Source organism: Pteropus alecto, unplaced genomic scaffold (assembly GCF_000325575.1).
Source record: "Pteropus alecto unplaced genomic scaffold, ASM32557v1 scaffold131, whole genome shotgun sequence".
Taxonomy (NCBI): Eukaryota; Metazoa; Chordata; class Mammalia; order Chiroptera; family Pteropodidae; genus Pteropus; species Pteropus alecto.
This window is the reverse complement of record NW_006434709.1, coordinates 8,686,991-8,704,515: the sequence shown is the minus strand read 5'-3', so window position 1 is coordinate 8,704,515 and position 17,525 is coordinate 8,686,991. Positions and strand designations below refer to the sequence as shown.

At 32.5% G+C, this 17,525-nt stretch overlaps 1 protein-coding gene across 1 annotated transcript in view; it reads right to left on the bottom strand.

The window, feature by feature from the left end:
* USP34 (ubiquitin specific peptidase 34) overlaps nt 1-17,525 on the bottom strand; it is a 202,965-nt gene that overhangs the window by 71,258 nt on the left and 114,182 nt on the right. The window contains exons 28-33 of the mRNA XM_015587514.2: nt 11,839-11,939; nt 11,423-11,632; nt 8,046-8,171; nt 6,727-6,849; nt 6,501-6,584; nt 5,703-5,789 (exon numbers count right to left, since the gene is read on the bottom strand). Coding sequence (XP_015443000.2) covers nt 5,703-5,789; nt 6,501-6,584; nt 6,727-6,849; nt 8,046-8,171; nt 11,423-11,632; nt 11,839-11,939 — 731 coding nt within the window. The remainder of the gene's footprint in view (nt 1-5,702; nt 5,790-6,500; nt 6,585-6,726; nt 6,850-8,045; nt 8,172-11,422; nt 11,633-11,838; nt 11,940-17,525) is intronic.

The window sequence follows — 17,525 nt, the reverse complement described above, 5'->3', positions numbered from 1 at the left end:
AAAAATCTGAATAGACTCATAACTAGTAAGGAGATTAAACTGGTAATCAAAAATCTCCCAAAAAAGAAAAAGTCCTGAATCTGATGGCTTCACTAGTAAATTCTACCAAACATTTAAGGAACTAATGGCAATCCTTCTCAAACTTCGCCAAAGTTTGAGGTCAGCATAACCCATAAGCCAGATAAAGACACAAGAAAACTACAGACCAATACCCCTTATGAACACTGATGCACAAATACTCAGCTAAATATTAGAAACAGAATTCAGCAACATAAAAAGGATTATATACTATGACCAAGTGGGATTTAGTCTTGGAATGCAAGGATGGTTCAACAGACAAGAAACGATCAATGTAATAGCACATCAACAAAGTGAAGGAAGACCAAACGATCATCTAAATTGAGATGATCAAAAACCATGACAAAATTCAACACCATTTCATGCTAAAACACACAAAAAATAGGAATAGAAGAAAACTAACTCAACAAAATAAAGCCATATATGAAAAACACAGTGAAAATCACACACAATAGAGAAAGACTCTAAGCTTTTCCTCTAAGATCAGGAACAAGACAAGAATGACTATTTTCACCACTTCTATTCAACATAGTAGTGGAAGTTTTGGCCTTAGCAATTAGGCAAATAGAAATAAAAGACAAATTGAAAATTAAGAAAATTATCTCTGCTGTAAATGATATGACCTTGTGTACAAAATCTTAAAGACTCCACAAAAAGGCCTTAAAACTAATAAGTGAATTCAGCAAAGTAGCAGGCTACAAAGGCGACAAACAAAATTCAGTTTTATTTCTATACACAAACAATGTGAAAAGGAAATTACAAAAACAATTCCATTTTTAATAGCACTGAAAAGAAAAAAAATACTTAAAAATTTATCAAGGAAGTAAAAGGCTCCTATAATGAAACTACAAAACACTGCTGAAAGAAATTAAAGATAAATAAATGGAAACATCCCATATTCATAGATGGAAGATTTAATATTATTAAAATATCAAATGACTTTTGACAAAGGTGCCAAGACCATCAATGGGAAAAAGGACACCCCTTTTCAAGAAATGCTGGGAAATCCGAATATCTACATGCAAAAGGCTGAAGTTGGACTCTTATCTGACACATACACAAAAATTAACTCAAAATGAGTCAAGGACCTAAATGTAAGACCTAAAACAATACAACTTTTGGAAGAAAACAATAGGACAAAGGATTCATAACACTGGATTTGACAATGGTAGCTTGAATAGGACACCAAAAGCATAGGTAACAAAAGAAAAAATCGATAAATAGGACTTCATAAAAATTTAAAAATTTTGTGCATCTGAAGAATATCTAGAGTAAAAAGGCAATGCACAAAATGGAAAAAATATTTACAAACAATATATCTGCTAAAGTATTAATATCAACATATAGAAAACTTCTAAAGCTCAACCAAAAAAAGGCCCCAAACAGCCAGATTCAGAAATGAGCAAAGAACATGAACAGACATTTTTCCAAAAAAGATATATGAATGGACAATGAGCACATGAAGAGACGCTCAACTTTACTAATCAATAAGGAAGTACAAATTAAAACTACAATGAGAAATTATCTCACACCCATTAGGATGGCTACTATTTTCTGATCAAAAACACAGAAAATAAAAGTGTTGGAGAAGATATGAAGACATTGAAACCCTTTTGCACTGTTGGTAGGAATGTAAAATGGAACAGCTGCTGTAGAAAACAGTATGGCAGTTTTCAGTTTAAAAAATGAAAATAGAATTCCCACGGGACCTAGCGATTCCACTTCTGGGTGTATACCTAAAAGAATTAAAAGCAGAGTCTCAAAGATATCTGTCCACCCATGTTCATAACAGCATTATTCACAACAGCTAAAATATGGAAGTAACTCAAATGTCCATCAACGGATGAATGGATAAAATAGGGGGTGGGTGGGTGGGTGTGTGTGTACGCACGCACAGTGACCTACTACTCAGCCTTAAAATGGAAGGAAATTCTGTAATGTGCTACAAGGATGATGCTTCAGGACATTCTGCTAAGTGAAATAAACCAGTCATAAAAAGACAAATACTATATGATTCCACTTATATGAGGTACTTAAAGTCGTTAAAATCACAGAGATAGGGAGTATAATGGTAGCTGCCACAGGATGGAGGGAAAGGAGAATGGGAAGTTACTGTTTAATGGGTAAAGAGGCTCAGTTTTACTAGATGAAAACAGTTATGGGGATGGATGGGGGTGATAGCTGCATAACGATGTGAATGTATTTAATACTACTGAATTATATATACTTAAAAATGATTAAGATAATAAAATTTTATGTGTATTTTCCCAGTTTTTTTTTAAATGCTGTAATTAATAAGCACATGTGAAGATGCTTAACATCACTAGTCACCAGGGAAGGGCAAAACAAAACCACATGATAATACTACATACCCACTAGAATGGTTCAAATTAAAAATGGCCAACCATACCATCTATTGGTGAGGATGTGAAGCAAACAGTTGTTGCATGATACAACTGCTTTTAAAAACAGTTTGGCAGCTGCTTGTAAAGTTAATCTTACACTTACTATATTACTCGGCAATTTCTTTACTTGTTATTTACCCAACAGAAACAAAAACATATGTACCCAAAAAAGATTTGTATATAAATGTTTGTGTCAGCTTTATTCATAATAGCCCCAAACTGGAAATTCAAATGTCCATCAATAGGTGAATGCATAAATAAGCAGTAGTATACCTACAGAATGGGTAACTATTCAGCAACAAAACAAATTATCTTTTCTTTCCTGGCTGCTTAAGGGTCGGCACCATCATGAACAGCATGGTAACTATTCAGACCAGGAAGTTCATGACCAACAGACTACTTCAGTGAAAATAAAGAGTCATCGACGTCCTTCACTCAAGGAAAGCAAGAGTATCTAAGGCAGAAATTCAGGAAAAACTAGCCAAAATATACAAGACCACACCAGATGTCATCTTTTCATTTGGATTCAGAACCTATTTTGGTGGCAAGACAACTGTCTTTGGCATGATTTATGATTCCTTGGATTATGCAAAGAGAAACGAACCAAAACATAGACTTGCAAGACGTGACCTGGATGAAAAGAAAAGACCTCAAGAAAAGGAATGCAACCGAATGAAGTCAGGGGGACTGTAAAGGACAGGTGGTGTTGGCAAAAAGAAGTAAAACTTAGTCAGTGACTCCATCTACCTCTGGTGATGGAGTAGAGATTTTTTCATGAGAGAATTAAGAAACTGAGAACTTTTACACGTCCAAAAAAAACAACAAACTCCAGAAAAACAAACTACCAATACAAGCAATATTCAATCTCAAAATACTTGTTGAGTGAAAGAAGCCAGATACAAAACAATACATACCATTATTATCTATTTACATGAAATTGTATAAATTGTTTTTGGGAGAGGGGGAGAAATAGCTTGTAAAAGAATAGAACTTCTGAGGTAATAAAAATGTTCTATATCTTGATTATGTTGAAATATTACAGAGTATACATATATTTCAAATCATGAACTATACTTTGCAAACGCATGCATTATTTACTGCATGAAAAGTATACCTCAACTTCATATGACATACAAAAGTTAACTTAAAATGGATCAAAGACCTAAATATAAGAGCTAAAACTGCAAAATTCTTAAAAGAACACATCAATCTTCATGACCTTGGATAATACACTACTTTCAAGGATGAATCTCAAAACATATGCTAAGTGAAAGATGCCATCCGAGAGAGAGAGAGAGAGAGAGAGAGAGAGAGAGACAGACAGACAGACAGACAGACAGACACAGACACACACACACACACACATACACACACACACACACACACCACGCACACCTGCACACACACAGACACACACACACACACACACCCCCACACCCACACACACACCCACCCACCCATCCATACTTCCATTTATACGAAATGTCTATAATAGGCAAATCCAGAGATAGGAAAGATTAGATTGGTGGTTGCCTAGGGCTCAAGCATTTGGAAGAAAATGAAGCGTGACTAATGAGTATAGGGTTTCTTTTGGGGGTGACGAAACTGGTCTAGATTAGTGGTAATGGTCACATAACTTTGTAAACATACTAAAAATCACTGATTTGTACATTTAAAGAGTATTACTGTATGTGAATTATATCTCAAAATATTTTAATCTATGAGAATACCTCAATTAAGTTCATTTAAAAGGAAAAAAATAAAATTGATTAAGAAACAAGAATGACTCTGAATTTGTAAATATTCTATAATCTATTAAGAGAGATGCATTATAAATAGGGGTTATTTCAGGTGACTTGAAAGCAACCTGTATCTCAGGTATACTTGGCATCTCAGGCACTGCCAGGCTATAATGTGTGAGATACAGTAGTGAACTTTTCTTATTAGTAATAAAAGTATCCAAAATTTCAAAGGAAACAGAGAAAACCTTTAGCATGAGTCTCTGTAAAATTTACTCAAAACTAAACTTAGAGCAGTTTATAAACAAAATTCCCATAAATGACACATAACTACTCATTAAACACTGTAAATTCTCCCACTTTGCCAAAGAACTAAAAGGTACCTTATAATTCTGAGAAATTAATGGGACGACAAAGACTAACAGTAAAACAGACAGACGTGAATCATAAGACACAGAACTACAATAATTATTGTAACAGAGGTATCTATTCTAATAACAAATTTTTTGCAGTAAAATATGTAAAATACAAATGTCTTTTTTTTATTTCTCAAAGTACTAAAACCAGTGGTAAGACAACAATGTTTTCTAGACGTCTTTTTTCATTAACCTTTTGTATAGCAGCATTTGATTTTAAGTCAAAAACACCTGACTTCAAAGTACCAAGGTAATTCTAGAAAAAAGTAATAAATTAATATTTGAATGGAATGTTTGATAATACTATTCTGCTTTGTCAGAGGACAGGAAAGAGAGCATCCTTTCCATTTAGCTCAAAACCAGATATGCAGTATAGCATTATGAAATTTTTAATATTCCAGAAGCAGTTTTATTTCCCTATAGAATAGCGCTTCAAGTTAATAGTAGTAAAGCACCATTTATAAAAATTTCCATTTTGTTGAGTACTGATAATTCTGTAAAATACTATTAAAAATACAGCAGTAATGTCCAATTGTTATAAAAATTTCTGAAGTCTTACTCTCAATTTCTGTACCTATTTCATTCCAGACCAATCAAAAATGGTCTGGGAACACATTTTTGAGTAGTACTGCTATATAGGGAAAATGCTCCAAACAAAATGAAAAAATGAAAAAGGATGTTTTCAAAAAATTAAAGACATAAAGCAAGTTTTTTTTTTAAAAAAAGCATCCAAAGTTTGTCTATATATTTATAATTTATCAATCTAGAGGAAAAATGTTTATGAATTAGCCACTGCTCATAGTCATTAATTTTAGCATTTAAAAATTATTCACTGTTGACATGGAGAACACTTACTAAGTAATTACTTCATTGGACACCCTATTTTTAAAAATAATTTACTTCTACTATACTCCATACTCTCCTTTGCTACAGTGAAGTAGCAAAAGCTATACTTGCTAATAAACAGAAGTGCTTAAAACTGGATAACTATTATAGCTACTAAACAGAAGTGCTTAAAACTGGATAACTATTCCAACTGGTTGAAACAGTGAATTTTCACTTACCACAGTCCAGGATTCCTGTTCTTTAGGCTCCAGAATTCCAGAATTAAAAATTTCTAATAACTGTTGAAGCCCTCCAGCAGCAACAAACTGTAATTAATTGTGAGAGTAATGGTAAGAGAAAAGCAGCTATATATTGTAATTAAGACCTGCTTTTTAATTCAGTAAGTGTGTGTGTGTGTGTGTGTGTGTGTAAAATATATCTTTCATTTAGGTATTAGTCTTTGATTTAACCAAAATAACTTCCAAGCAAAGTAATAACATACTGCAGACTTTCAAGAATTTTTTTAAAAGATTCTTGCAAAACTGTAATATACCTTTACATTCTATTAACCATTTAATCCCAGACATTGGGATGTCCCAAAACAGTATTCTAATGGAGAAAAAATATAATAAATTTCTAAAAATAGAAACACCAGGGCATTAAATAATCACACCTTATTACTGTGATTTAGAGTAGTGGTCCCCAAACTTTTTGGCACCAGGGACTGGTGCTCCTATGAGAACCTAATGTCTGATAATCCGAGATAGAGCTAAGGTGGTGATGCTAGTGCTGGGGAGCAGCTACAGATGAAGCTTGGCTTGCTTGCTCTCTGCTCACCTCCTACAGTGCGGCCCAGTTCTTTGGTATTGGTCTGCAGCCTGGGGGTTGTGGACCCCTGATTTAGATAATACATAATTTGTAAACTATGCTTTATTTAACAATAAATTAGTTTAAAACCAATTAATTATGGTACCTACTTCTGGAAAATTAGAGATAAAATTATTTTTATCAATATACTTCAAAACACATGATCAAACCTTGCAACTCCAGGAATTTTTACTATTTTCCACTTGATCCTCACTTGAATCATCTGAATCTGGATAAAGATCACTGTAACTTCCCTGTGGGGAAGGTAAAAGAAATTAATAATAATAGAGGGTGGCAGGAGAAAAAAATTATTCTAGATTTAAAAGATAACACACTCTGGAATTTTGCTCCAGAGAGAATACAAACATGTAATGATAATAATGGAAATGCAATTACCGTCGACTCTCTCCTTATCCTTCTGTTAGGTTTTCCCAGTGCTTCAATAATTTCCAAGGCATATAATAGCTTGTGAGCACTCTTAATTTTGAGAAGATCTTTCCAATTAAGTCCATCATTATTCTCAAATTAATAAAAGAAAAACGTAAGTTTCTTACACCAATTTACTAAGGGAACCCTCTCCAAAAAAAATTTAAAGAAATTGATACTATATAAAAAACTCAAATATGACACATGCATTGAAATATATTCAAACACGTGAAGACCAATTATTTAACTGGTACAATGATATGCTTAAACACCAACTATTCGTTAAATTTTGTTAAAATACACAAACAGCAGTATAAGAAAAAATTGTATCTTGTTAGCCTTCACAACAGTGAAGGCAAATTACCATCTTCCCAATAAAAAACAAAAACAAAAAAAAACATTGCAGCCTAGTTAAATGCATGAACTTTTAGATACTGAAGTAGTAAAGTTTATATCTAATGCTTGTAAATTACATCAACCCCCCCATTTAAGTCAAATGCAAATATATAAATTTAAAAATTTTGTTATTTTCTCTCTCAACTTATAAAATTGTTATTCGCACTCAGAGTAGCTCTAACAATATTGTTCTCAAAGATGCACACTAAGTCATAAATCATTATTTTCCAGCCCACTTCCTTCACTTCTAAGTCATTTGAGATATATGACCTCTAAAATCACATGACAAAGTCCCAAAACATAGATAACTATTAGCATAATACCAGGATATTGTGTTTCATTCATCCTATAGTTATTCTATTGGTATCTCCAGAAAGTAACCTCTTATTAAATAGCTTTAAAAAAAAATAATCTCTAATTTTAATGGATGTCTTTATAAAGATAGCTAACATTCACACATGTGGGGTAATTAACAAATATATATGAGAAATTAACAAATATATATTAAATTTAACAAATATATTAAATTTCTTTGTCTCATTTTCCCTAATTCTATCAGTTGACTTGTCTGAGCATCCAAAATAAGCACTGATGCATGTCATTAAACCGTATTTTCACTAAACAGTTTTGTTGTCAAAAACAAAGCATTATTCAGAACATATAATATGAAAAAACACTAATATAAAGATGAGTCCATATTTTCTAAAAATAATTTTAGTAAACATCTTTGCCATATGTTTAGCCTATATTACTCTACCTCACTAATAATTAAATGAAAATGAACTGACACTCATTACCTATTAAATGAGAAAGATTTTATTGAGTATATAGGTCAAGTAAGAATGTAAACTGGTGCCAGCCTCTAGAACAGTAAAAAGATTCTATGGGCTAACCTGTTCATCTGAGATATTCTGGAATGCCATCAACATGTTAGGACATGTAGGAAGAAGCATCAGTAGCTCCCAAACACGTCTAGAGAGGTTTTCTGCATGAAGATGAAGTTCTTCACATTTTAGACTCTGTATAAATAAGAATAACTACATAAGACTCGTCAGCAAAAAAAAAAAAAAAAAACTAAATGTAAAATAAACACTTTTGCAGTCACTATCAAATTTGATATTTTATAATCTTACTTTAAAAGAGAGAAGAAAACCTTTTGTTAAAGTGAGAAATCATTTTTTTACATGGTAAATACATTTACTTAATATATGAAAAGTTATATCAAAGTTGTGATTTTTCAACTAGTCATCAAACATTTTTCTGGATAAAAACGTGACCTGTAATTCTGGCCGCTTTCCTCAGGAAATTTTTCAAATAGAAGTGAAAATGACTATTTTATAGACATTTAAGTAAATTTCAAGATGACTATCATCTCTTTCTTCCTTGTAAGTCACTATTCTAAGAACGACAAAGACTTGGTGAACTAAATCCTTAATCTTACGTTTAGGCAAAGAGTATACCTGTCCCTCTTATTTTGCTAATCCACACCTTATTTCTCAGTCTCAGAAAAGCACATATTAAAAGGAAAGTAAATTATTTTTAAAGAACCTACTTTTTTCCATTATCACATCTGTTAAATTTGACCTCTGCAAGGTGCAGAGATAATAGATAAGCTAAAGAATGTCTCAGAAAGCATATAAGAAATGGGCGTTTCTTTCTTTCTTTTTTTTTTTAATTAAAGCACAACCCAAAAGATAAATAAGGAACAAAAGCTAATTTACAGCTTGGAATTTTCCAGAGCATGAATTTATATATTATTATTCTAACTACTGCTGCTGTCATAATTTTTTTGGTATAATACAGTCTAAGAGATACCAAAGGAATATTCTATACATCTATAAAAAATAATTTAGTTCTTTTTATATAGTAGTATAAAGCTAGTATACTTTGAAGGCAAGGGGATCTTAGACATAGGGTTTCGAAGTAAGCTTTGCTTTTCGTAACCTTAATGAAGAAAGAGAAACAACCCAAGTAACACTTTTGCTTTAGTTGGGAAATGGCACTGAAAGTTCTTCAGTAAAATAGAATTCATTCCTTTGTAAAGACCCAGTTTAAAAAAAAAAAAAGAAAAGAAAAATAAGACTGGTGCCTGCTTCAGCAGCACATATACTAAAAAAAGACTTAACTCTGCAAAAAAAAAAAAAAAAAAACGATTTTAAGAAAAAATGTCTCCCAATTATATATGACTACGTCCTAGGTTATGATTGAAAGGCCCTACAGTATGAGTCATACACAGTGAAAGATCCTTTATTTTATTCTATTTGTAACTTTCTTCAAGGCTGAACCAGTCTTGTACAACAAAGAAATCCCACATCAACAATGACACACAGGCCACAAAGTTCAATAAAATATCTGCTAAAAAATAAATGGTTCCCTTCACATGAACTATTATAATGGCCTATTTATCTGTCTTGCTACCTCTGGTCTTTGTTTTCTCTAATACATCTTCCACACTAACACCTAAACTTTGTTCCTAAAAGTCTACAAACAACCTCATTTTGTTGCCTTAAAACCTTCCATGATGAATGACAATCCATTTAACAAAGAATAAAAATCTCATACGGTTCTCTTTGTGGTACTGGTTACAATGCCCTTTTATATTTGAATCACACTATACTCACATTCCCAGTTTTTCAAACATGCCATACACTTTTCTATGAATCTGTAATGCTTCTCTTCATTCTCATCATCAGCTGGATCCAATTTAAAAACACCCTTTTTGCAAAATCTTTCCCCCAATTTTTCCCTCCTTTATGTCCCCATGACATACTGCACAGAACACTGAACGCTCCTGGAAAACTGGGGAATTTTTCTAATTATCTTTATCTCTTAAACTGCCAATACAGTGCTGGCATGCAGTAAAAGTCATTAAGTATCTGTGGCATAAAATAAAATGGGTGAAGAAATGAGAAATCTATTATTAATCTGCCTGAACAAAAGGGGATTTCTTAGAAATGCAAGAATATGCCACCATAAGAGAAACCAGACTATGGGAAACAGAAGACTCAATAGCAGCTACCACTGTATCCACGATCAAACACATTTTGGAAACATGGATGAAAGAAAGTCACTTAACATTCTTAGGAAAGAAACAGAACAGCAGCCATCAGAGAAAAGCCATCAAAGCACTAGTATTAATTATTTGCCACTCAACCACAAAATAATGATTTACTGGATGAGGCACATCAATGAAAACATCTTAGGATGTGTCCACTTAAAGGTATTTAAAAAAAAAGTCAGTGGACTGAAAATGATTCTTTTAGGTAATTTCTTAACACTCTTGATTTTAATTACCATCTTTATAGTGATAACCCACAAACTTCTCCAGACCAAACCTCTTCTCTAAGCTCCAAACTCGTATATCCAATTGCTTACCTGACAGCTACACTTGTCCCACAGGTATCCATTTTTCTTCACCTATAGAATCTACCCAGTTGCTCAAGCCAGAAACCTGGATACTATCTCTGTTTTCCTTGTTCCTGAACCCAAGTCATCCTCACTCAAGCTAATCCACCACAAACTTTGTTCCTAAAAGTCCAGAAAATAATCTCATAACAAGTTATGTTGTAATTTATTTACACTACCACTATTCTACTCCAGGCACCTTCAATTCTTTCTGAGACTAGTACATTAGGTTCCTTATATCTTTTCTATTCTTGCCAAACAATTACCTTCAAAACAAAAATCAGAACATATGTCTCTCCCTCTGCCTACATTTCCAATCTCATTCCTCTCATTTCACTCTCCTGCTACCTTCCACATTCTACTTACTAGCTCTTTAACAATTCCTAGACCTGCCTAACTCATTCTTACACCAAGGGCTTCAGGAATCATATCACTCCATTCAGATCATTCCTCATTCTCTTCATTTAGTTGGCTCCTTTTTATCTTTCCAGGTCGATTATATATGGTCTCCCCCAGAAACCTTTCCTGACCAAGTAATATATAAATGGGTCGCTGCCTACCATCACTCTCTAATAATGGCACAACATATTCAGTCTTGGCACCTATCTTTATCTGAAACCATTTTATCTGTTTTTACTTGAAACTGTCTGTTAGGCATGTCAATTATCTGTCTTCCCCACTGGGGAAGGCTAAAGCTGTGCCTATTTTGATTCTTCTAAAACAATATACCTGGATCAGACAGTTAAATAACTAATGAATAAAAAAATGGTTTCCTAGGTTTTACTGCTCTTAAGAGAATACTGAGAAAATTATTTTCAACAGAAAGACAAAATAAGACTTTTTTAGAATGAAATGACGTAGTCACCTCACTATCTTCCACTGCCACTTTTCCAGAGGGTGGTTTAAATGATGCAAGCATCTCTAATAAATCAAAAAGAGTAGTTAAATGAGGTTCTTGTAAAAGCAAAAGCATTGGAATGTTGTCCTTCTGAGGGGGTGGTAAGCAAGATGCTGGTAGCTGAACACCTTCTCCTTTCCGTTCTCTCCTTGGTGCACCCAAAGATACAAATACCATCTGTTAAAAATAAGAGCAACAGGGGTAAAAAACAACATATAATTAGACATATCAAGTTTTCAATTGAACAAATTTCTCAAGTATAAAATAACTTCATTTACAATTTTAATGTAACAAAAACAGTAAGAACTCTTTTTGAATTATACTTTCAACTATTCTATTAATAGTCAATAGATGATTAAAACTGAAATCACATTTATATGTACCTGCATATCCTTAAAACCAAGCTCATGAAGTGCTTTTTCATCATAATCTGTTGTTAACTCATGTCCAGATGAAATCATTCTGACAGGTCCCATAAGGCCTCCTTTACAAACAAAGAAAAACATAACTGAAGATGTTTATAAGAGTTAACTTATTTGCTGATATGAATACACAATTATAGCAAATAAGTCCAGTGGACATTAAGCTTAAATATAATTCTTGAGCAAAGTGGAGATAGTACTAAACGTGCTCATGCATTATTTTCTGTTGTATGAGGTTAGCTTTAGGCAGTAAATATTACAAAAGAATTCTCTACTAGCACCAGTCTAACTAGATCAATTTCTGCCTGCTTAACAATATAAAAAAATTTACAAGTGAAAACACTATACAGCTTTCTGGGAAACTACAATATTTCCCCCAGCAAGACCTGCTGAAGAATCAGATTCATTAATACCTTAGTTACACAAGTAATAAGCAAGTATTTATAATGATTAAATTCTCTCTTCCCTGTTATTACCCACCAAAACAAAACGAGGCAGACTACAAAGTGGAAAAGAAAAAAAAAAAAAACCAAAGCTCTGAAAGAAAAAAGGGCAACTATCACATCCAAGATTATGGTAAATTTAATAAACTCAATAGATTGAGGCAATGTATTTCTAAAATGCATAAGTCCTTTCTGCTGCCACATCTTCATTTCCCACCATCATCTCTAACTAAGTATGCTTTAGCCACCCAGCCTCCTTGCTCTTTTTTTTTTTTTAATAAAAACTTCCCTCTCCTCTTTATTGTTCCTTGCTCTTTTTTGAAAACACCAAGTATGTTCCCATCTCAAGGCCCAAGATGCTCCTTCATTAGAATTCACACGACTCATTAGATTCCTTCATTTCCTTCAAGTCTCTCATCAAACATGAACTCTAAAAGGCCTTCCTCTCAATCACTGAATGTAAGAGCCGTAATTCACTATTTCTCCCTTACTCTGCTTTATCTTTCTTTAAAGCACATATTAGTACCTGACATTATATATTTATCATGTCTCTCCTCTATTAAAAAAAAAAAAATCCCAGTTCCACCAGAGATTTTACTACATTCAGATGTATTCCCAGCACCAGAACATAGCAGAGATTTACAAATTAATTATTGTTTAATCCATATTTTTTAAAAAGAAAATGCTTGATAGAATAGGAAAACTAAACAAAATAAAATAATTTAATAAATAAATATTGTTAAATTTTATTAACAATCTGGAAAAACTTTACTGGCTAGGCACCAAACGCTATTTTCAGAAATGGGTGAAGCAGGGCTATTGCTCTGCATGACAATACATAACATTTTAAATTACCATTTCCCTTCACACAAATAAGAAAATTCTCTCACATATTTCAAACAGAGAAGAAAAATAAGTTTCTCCGGTAAAATTCATTTTGGCAATTTTCCTTAAGTACAACTATTGTGCACCAAATAGCTAATTGTGGTATAGTGAAATTCTTGGCCCTCCCAATGGTTTGATATTCAATCATATTTCTTCTGGATTTTTCCTGTGTGTGTGTGTGTGTGTGTGTGTGTACTTTAAATACATCCTGAATATTAGAGAGAAATAAGGTTTTTCTTTCTGCCCCTTAATTAAACATGTCGCATATTAAGATAAAGCTGTTTTTTGTATCTATTCTGTTATTCGCTTAACAATTCTTTACCAAAATCATATTATTGTAATTTTTAAATGTTTAATAGTATTAGAATTAATCCCTATTACCCTTTTGGGTTTTCCTCTCAGAACTTCATACACTGCTTTGTTTATTCACACAGTTTATTTATTATTCAAAGTAATTTCATCAAATTTAAAATAATTCCATTAAGATTTTAGGTAGACTATATAAAGAAATAAATTAACTTAGTATCTCTATAATATTTTATATAGACATGCTAGGAATATTCACTTATTCAAGAGTTCATTTATATATCTCAAACTTTTATTCTAATTCCACACAGACCTCGCATTAAAATTACCCTATTTTTTAATTGCTACCAAGCACTTGATTTCTTTAGTTTCCTAGTTATCATCATATTATCCATTAATTATTACTAGATTCTCTCATCTGGTACTTATGTTTTATCCACCTCATTTTATATAATACAAAACTAGAAGAAATATGAAAGTTAGTATAGCAAAGTGTTTATCAAGAAAACTACTGGCAATTAAATGAACAGAAATTCTATATTAAGTTTTTAATACTCTGGTAGATTTTTATTAAATGTCTTTTTCTATCTTGTTGATATAATCAAATAGAACCTATGATTGTTGATCTTTTTTACAATATTAAGATTAAAAAATCCTTAGTTGTGATGAATTACAATATAGAGTTGACCTGCTTCCTAGTCACTCTAAGCATGCGTAAACTTTGCTCCAAAAGAGAAATAAGATGGCTAATAGTTTATTTGGGATTTTGGATTCCATTTGATATTTGAGATAGGTCTATACATAGTATGTGCTACATGTTAACTTTTGATTGTAATGGTTGAATTGGCTTTTACAATTAATTGAGCGTCTTTCTTTTACTACTTTGAGAGGACCGTATTTGGCACAGAGCATGATCTCCATCTGGTGAAGGGAAGGAAGAAGGGGAATACTGAGGAGGAATGGGGAGAAGACAGTAGAGGGAGAAAGGGAGAGAGAGAAGAGAAAAAAAGTAGGAAAAAGAAAGGGGAAAGAACAGCACCTCAGTGATCTGTGAGACATTAACAAACAGTCTAGGAAACATTTAATCAAAGGCCCAGCAATTTGGGCAAGGGGAAATGGAAAAGAAAAAACGAATGTGAAAAAATACATAATTGCTAACCTTTTTTAACTGTGACAAACAATATAAACACACACTCAAGAAGCTGAATTAAAACTTAGACTGCATTAATGCAAAGACACAGGCACATCAATAATCAAACTGCTGAAAACAAATGTCAAAATAAATCTTTAAAACCAATCAGTTAAAAACATATATTGTCTACAAAGGATGAAAATAAAAACCACAAACTTTAGATCACAAACTCTGCAAGCTAACTGATAATGGAAAAACATTTTTAAAGCCCTAAAAGAAAAAAGCCTCCTAACCTAGAATTCCACACCAGTGAAAATATCCTTCATAAATGAAAGCAAAATTTTTTTCCCAAACAACAAAAGCTTGAGAACATTCATAATCAGAAGACTTTACAGTACAAATAGTTTGAAAGTTCATTAGAAAGAGAAAAAATAATGAAACCAAATGTAAATTTTAATATATACACAGAATATAGAATGCCAGAATGGTAATACATGGTAAAAGAGGGTAAAAAAAGAGATGACACTAATAGAAAATGTAATAATTAGCTAAACATTCTAATGAAAATGCAGGTACCCTTAATCTGGGTTTAAAAATATTCATAACTAAGCGGGAAAAAAAAAAAGTACCAGTATCCTCAAAAAGATATTTCAACCACATGAAAATAGGAGTATGCAGGGAGCAAAAAAAGAGGAACGTTAGATATTAAAAGTATGACAGTAAAAATGAAAAACTCAAAAGAAAGGTTGCAAAATAAAGTTGAGAACATCTGTCAGGAAGCTGAGTTAAAATTCAAAGAAATGAAACAGAAAAGTAAACTGCGGATAGTCTACAAGATGAAGCATGTTGATGATAATCAAGAATTTCTATGATAAAATAGAAGAAAGGAAATCAATCAATTAATTCAAGAAAATGTCCCCAAACTTAAAGATACAAGTTGCCAGAATAAAAGGACCCATCATAATTGTTGAAAACAGAATCATATTCAAGCCAAGTAAAATTTCAGAACATAAGAAATAAGGAGAATATTAATTGCTATTAAGAGAAAAATATGGGATATGTAAGACATTATCAGAAATCAAAATGGCTTCATAATTCTAAACAGCAATAATAGTAGAAACACAATACCTCTAAAATTCTGAAAGAAAACTATTTCCAAACTAGAATTCTATACCCAACCAAATTACCATTTAAGTATGAAAACATGAAAAATATATTTTTGATCATTCAAAGAATCAAAAATGTTACCCCATCAACCTCCTCTCAAGAAACTACTAGACCTTTGCATTGTATTTCAGCAAAAACAAAAAAGTGAACCAATAAAGAAGGTATGGAAACAGGATATCCAACATAGGAGAGAGACAAAGAATAACCAGGATGATGATGAAGGATATTCTATTGCTGTGCATCTAACCTGGAGGACAATCAGTAGGATCAGTGTGACTAGACAAATGCATTACTGAAGGCCATCAAGACTAAAATCCCTGCTACCTTTGTAATATCTTCTCTATCTGAGGAAAGAAAGGCAAGTGAGCATAGCTCAGATTCTTATCTGCACCTGGATTGTCTTTACCATATATATGCTAGTGAAGTTTCTACTCTTGCCTCCATGCCCAATTGCTTAAATTGGCAGAAGACATTCACATTATCTCATGCTCCTGAGAGCAAAAGTAGGTCATGAAGAGATAAGATAGACAGTCAGACTCAGACACACACACACACACCCCCCTCCCCGCCCCAAGACTGTTTTTCTGTTGGATATTCCTATTCTTGTCAACATTACAGTGCTGAGATGTCTTGACTGTGCCAAGACCTATAATTGAGAACTTTCCTCACATGAGGCCTTATAAACCTTTAGAGAAGGTGAAAGAAAGCATACTCTTTAGCTTGATTTCTTCTCTGATCTTTTATCTGACAGCAGCCATACTTCCCTTTTTCTTAATCCATCAAGTTTGTATTTATCAAGTTTCACATAGCTGAACACATTAAGAATACATACAACAGAGGTCAAACTATAAGCATCAAAAGAATAATAAACTAAAAAATCAAGATAGTGTTAAGGGGAAGTGGAGAGATATTAGGCAGGGATACATAAATACTTTCTAATAATCTGGGTGGTAGGGACATGGGTGGTTTTCATTGAATTATTACTCACTTTATATTGTCTTTTTATGTACATTTCAATGTAACAAAAGCAGATATCTTTTGACTTGAAAAGTCCATAACTAGGTATTTAGCCAACATGTATTAGATAATATATGTAAAGGATATTCTCCATAGCATTATTTGTAATAGTAAAAGACTAGAAACACCCTAAATGTCCATTAATAGAGAATAGGTAAAATAAATCATGGTGCCACCTTGCTACAGATTGAGGATCTTTAAAAAGAATGAGATAACTTTCTACATGAACTACTACACATGAATACGCAATGTTCTCTAAGAATGTTAAGCACTAAAAGCAAAGGGTAGAAGAATATAAATTGAATGTTACCAATTGTGTTTTAAGTGTGTGTGTATTCTTAAATTATATCTTGGTATCTCTTGAAGGATATATAAGAAACAACAAAGTTTGCCTCGGGAAAAGGGAAATGGATGGTTTAAAGATGGGGATAGGAGGGAGACTTCTCAACATCTATTCTTCTGTACCAAGAATATTTATTAATTATTCGAAAACAAAATTTAATATCTGCTACTCTAGAAGATACATATATATGGCTTTACCTTAATCATGCTGTAGTAAAATCATTGGCTTCTTATTAAAAGATGTTAAATAATTATCACTGCAAACAGGCAGGTGAAAAGTACTAAAAAGAAGCAGCTTTTAAAACTTTAAAATCTTTTTTTCCTAAGTATATATTGACTGTTATAATTTCAGACCC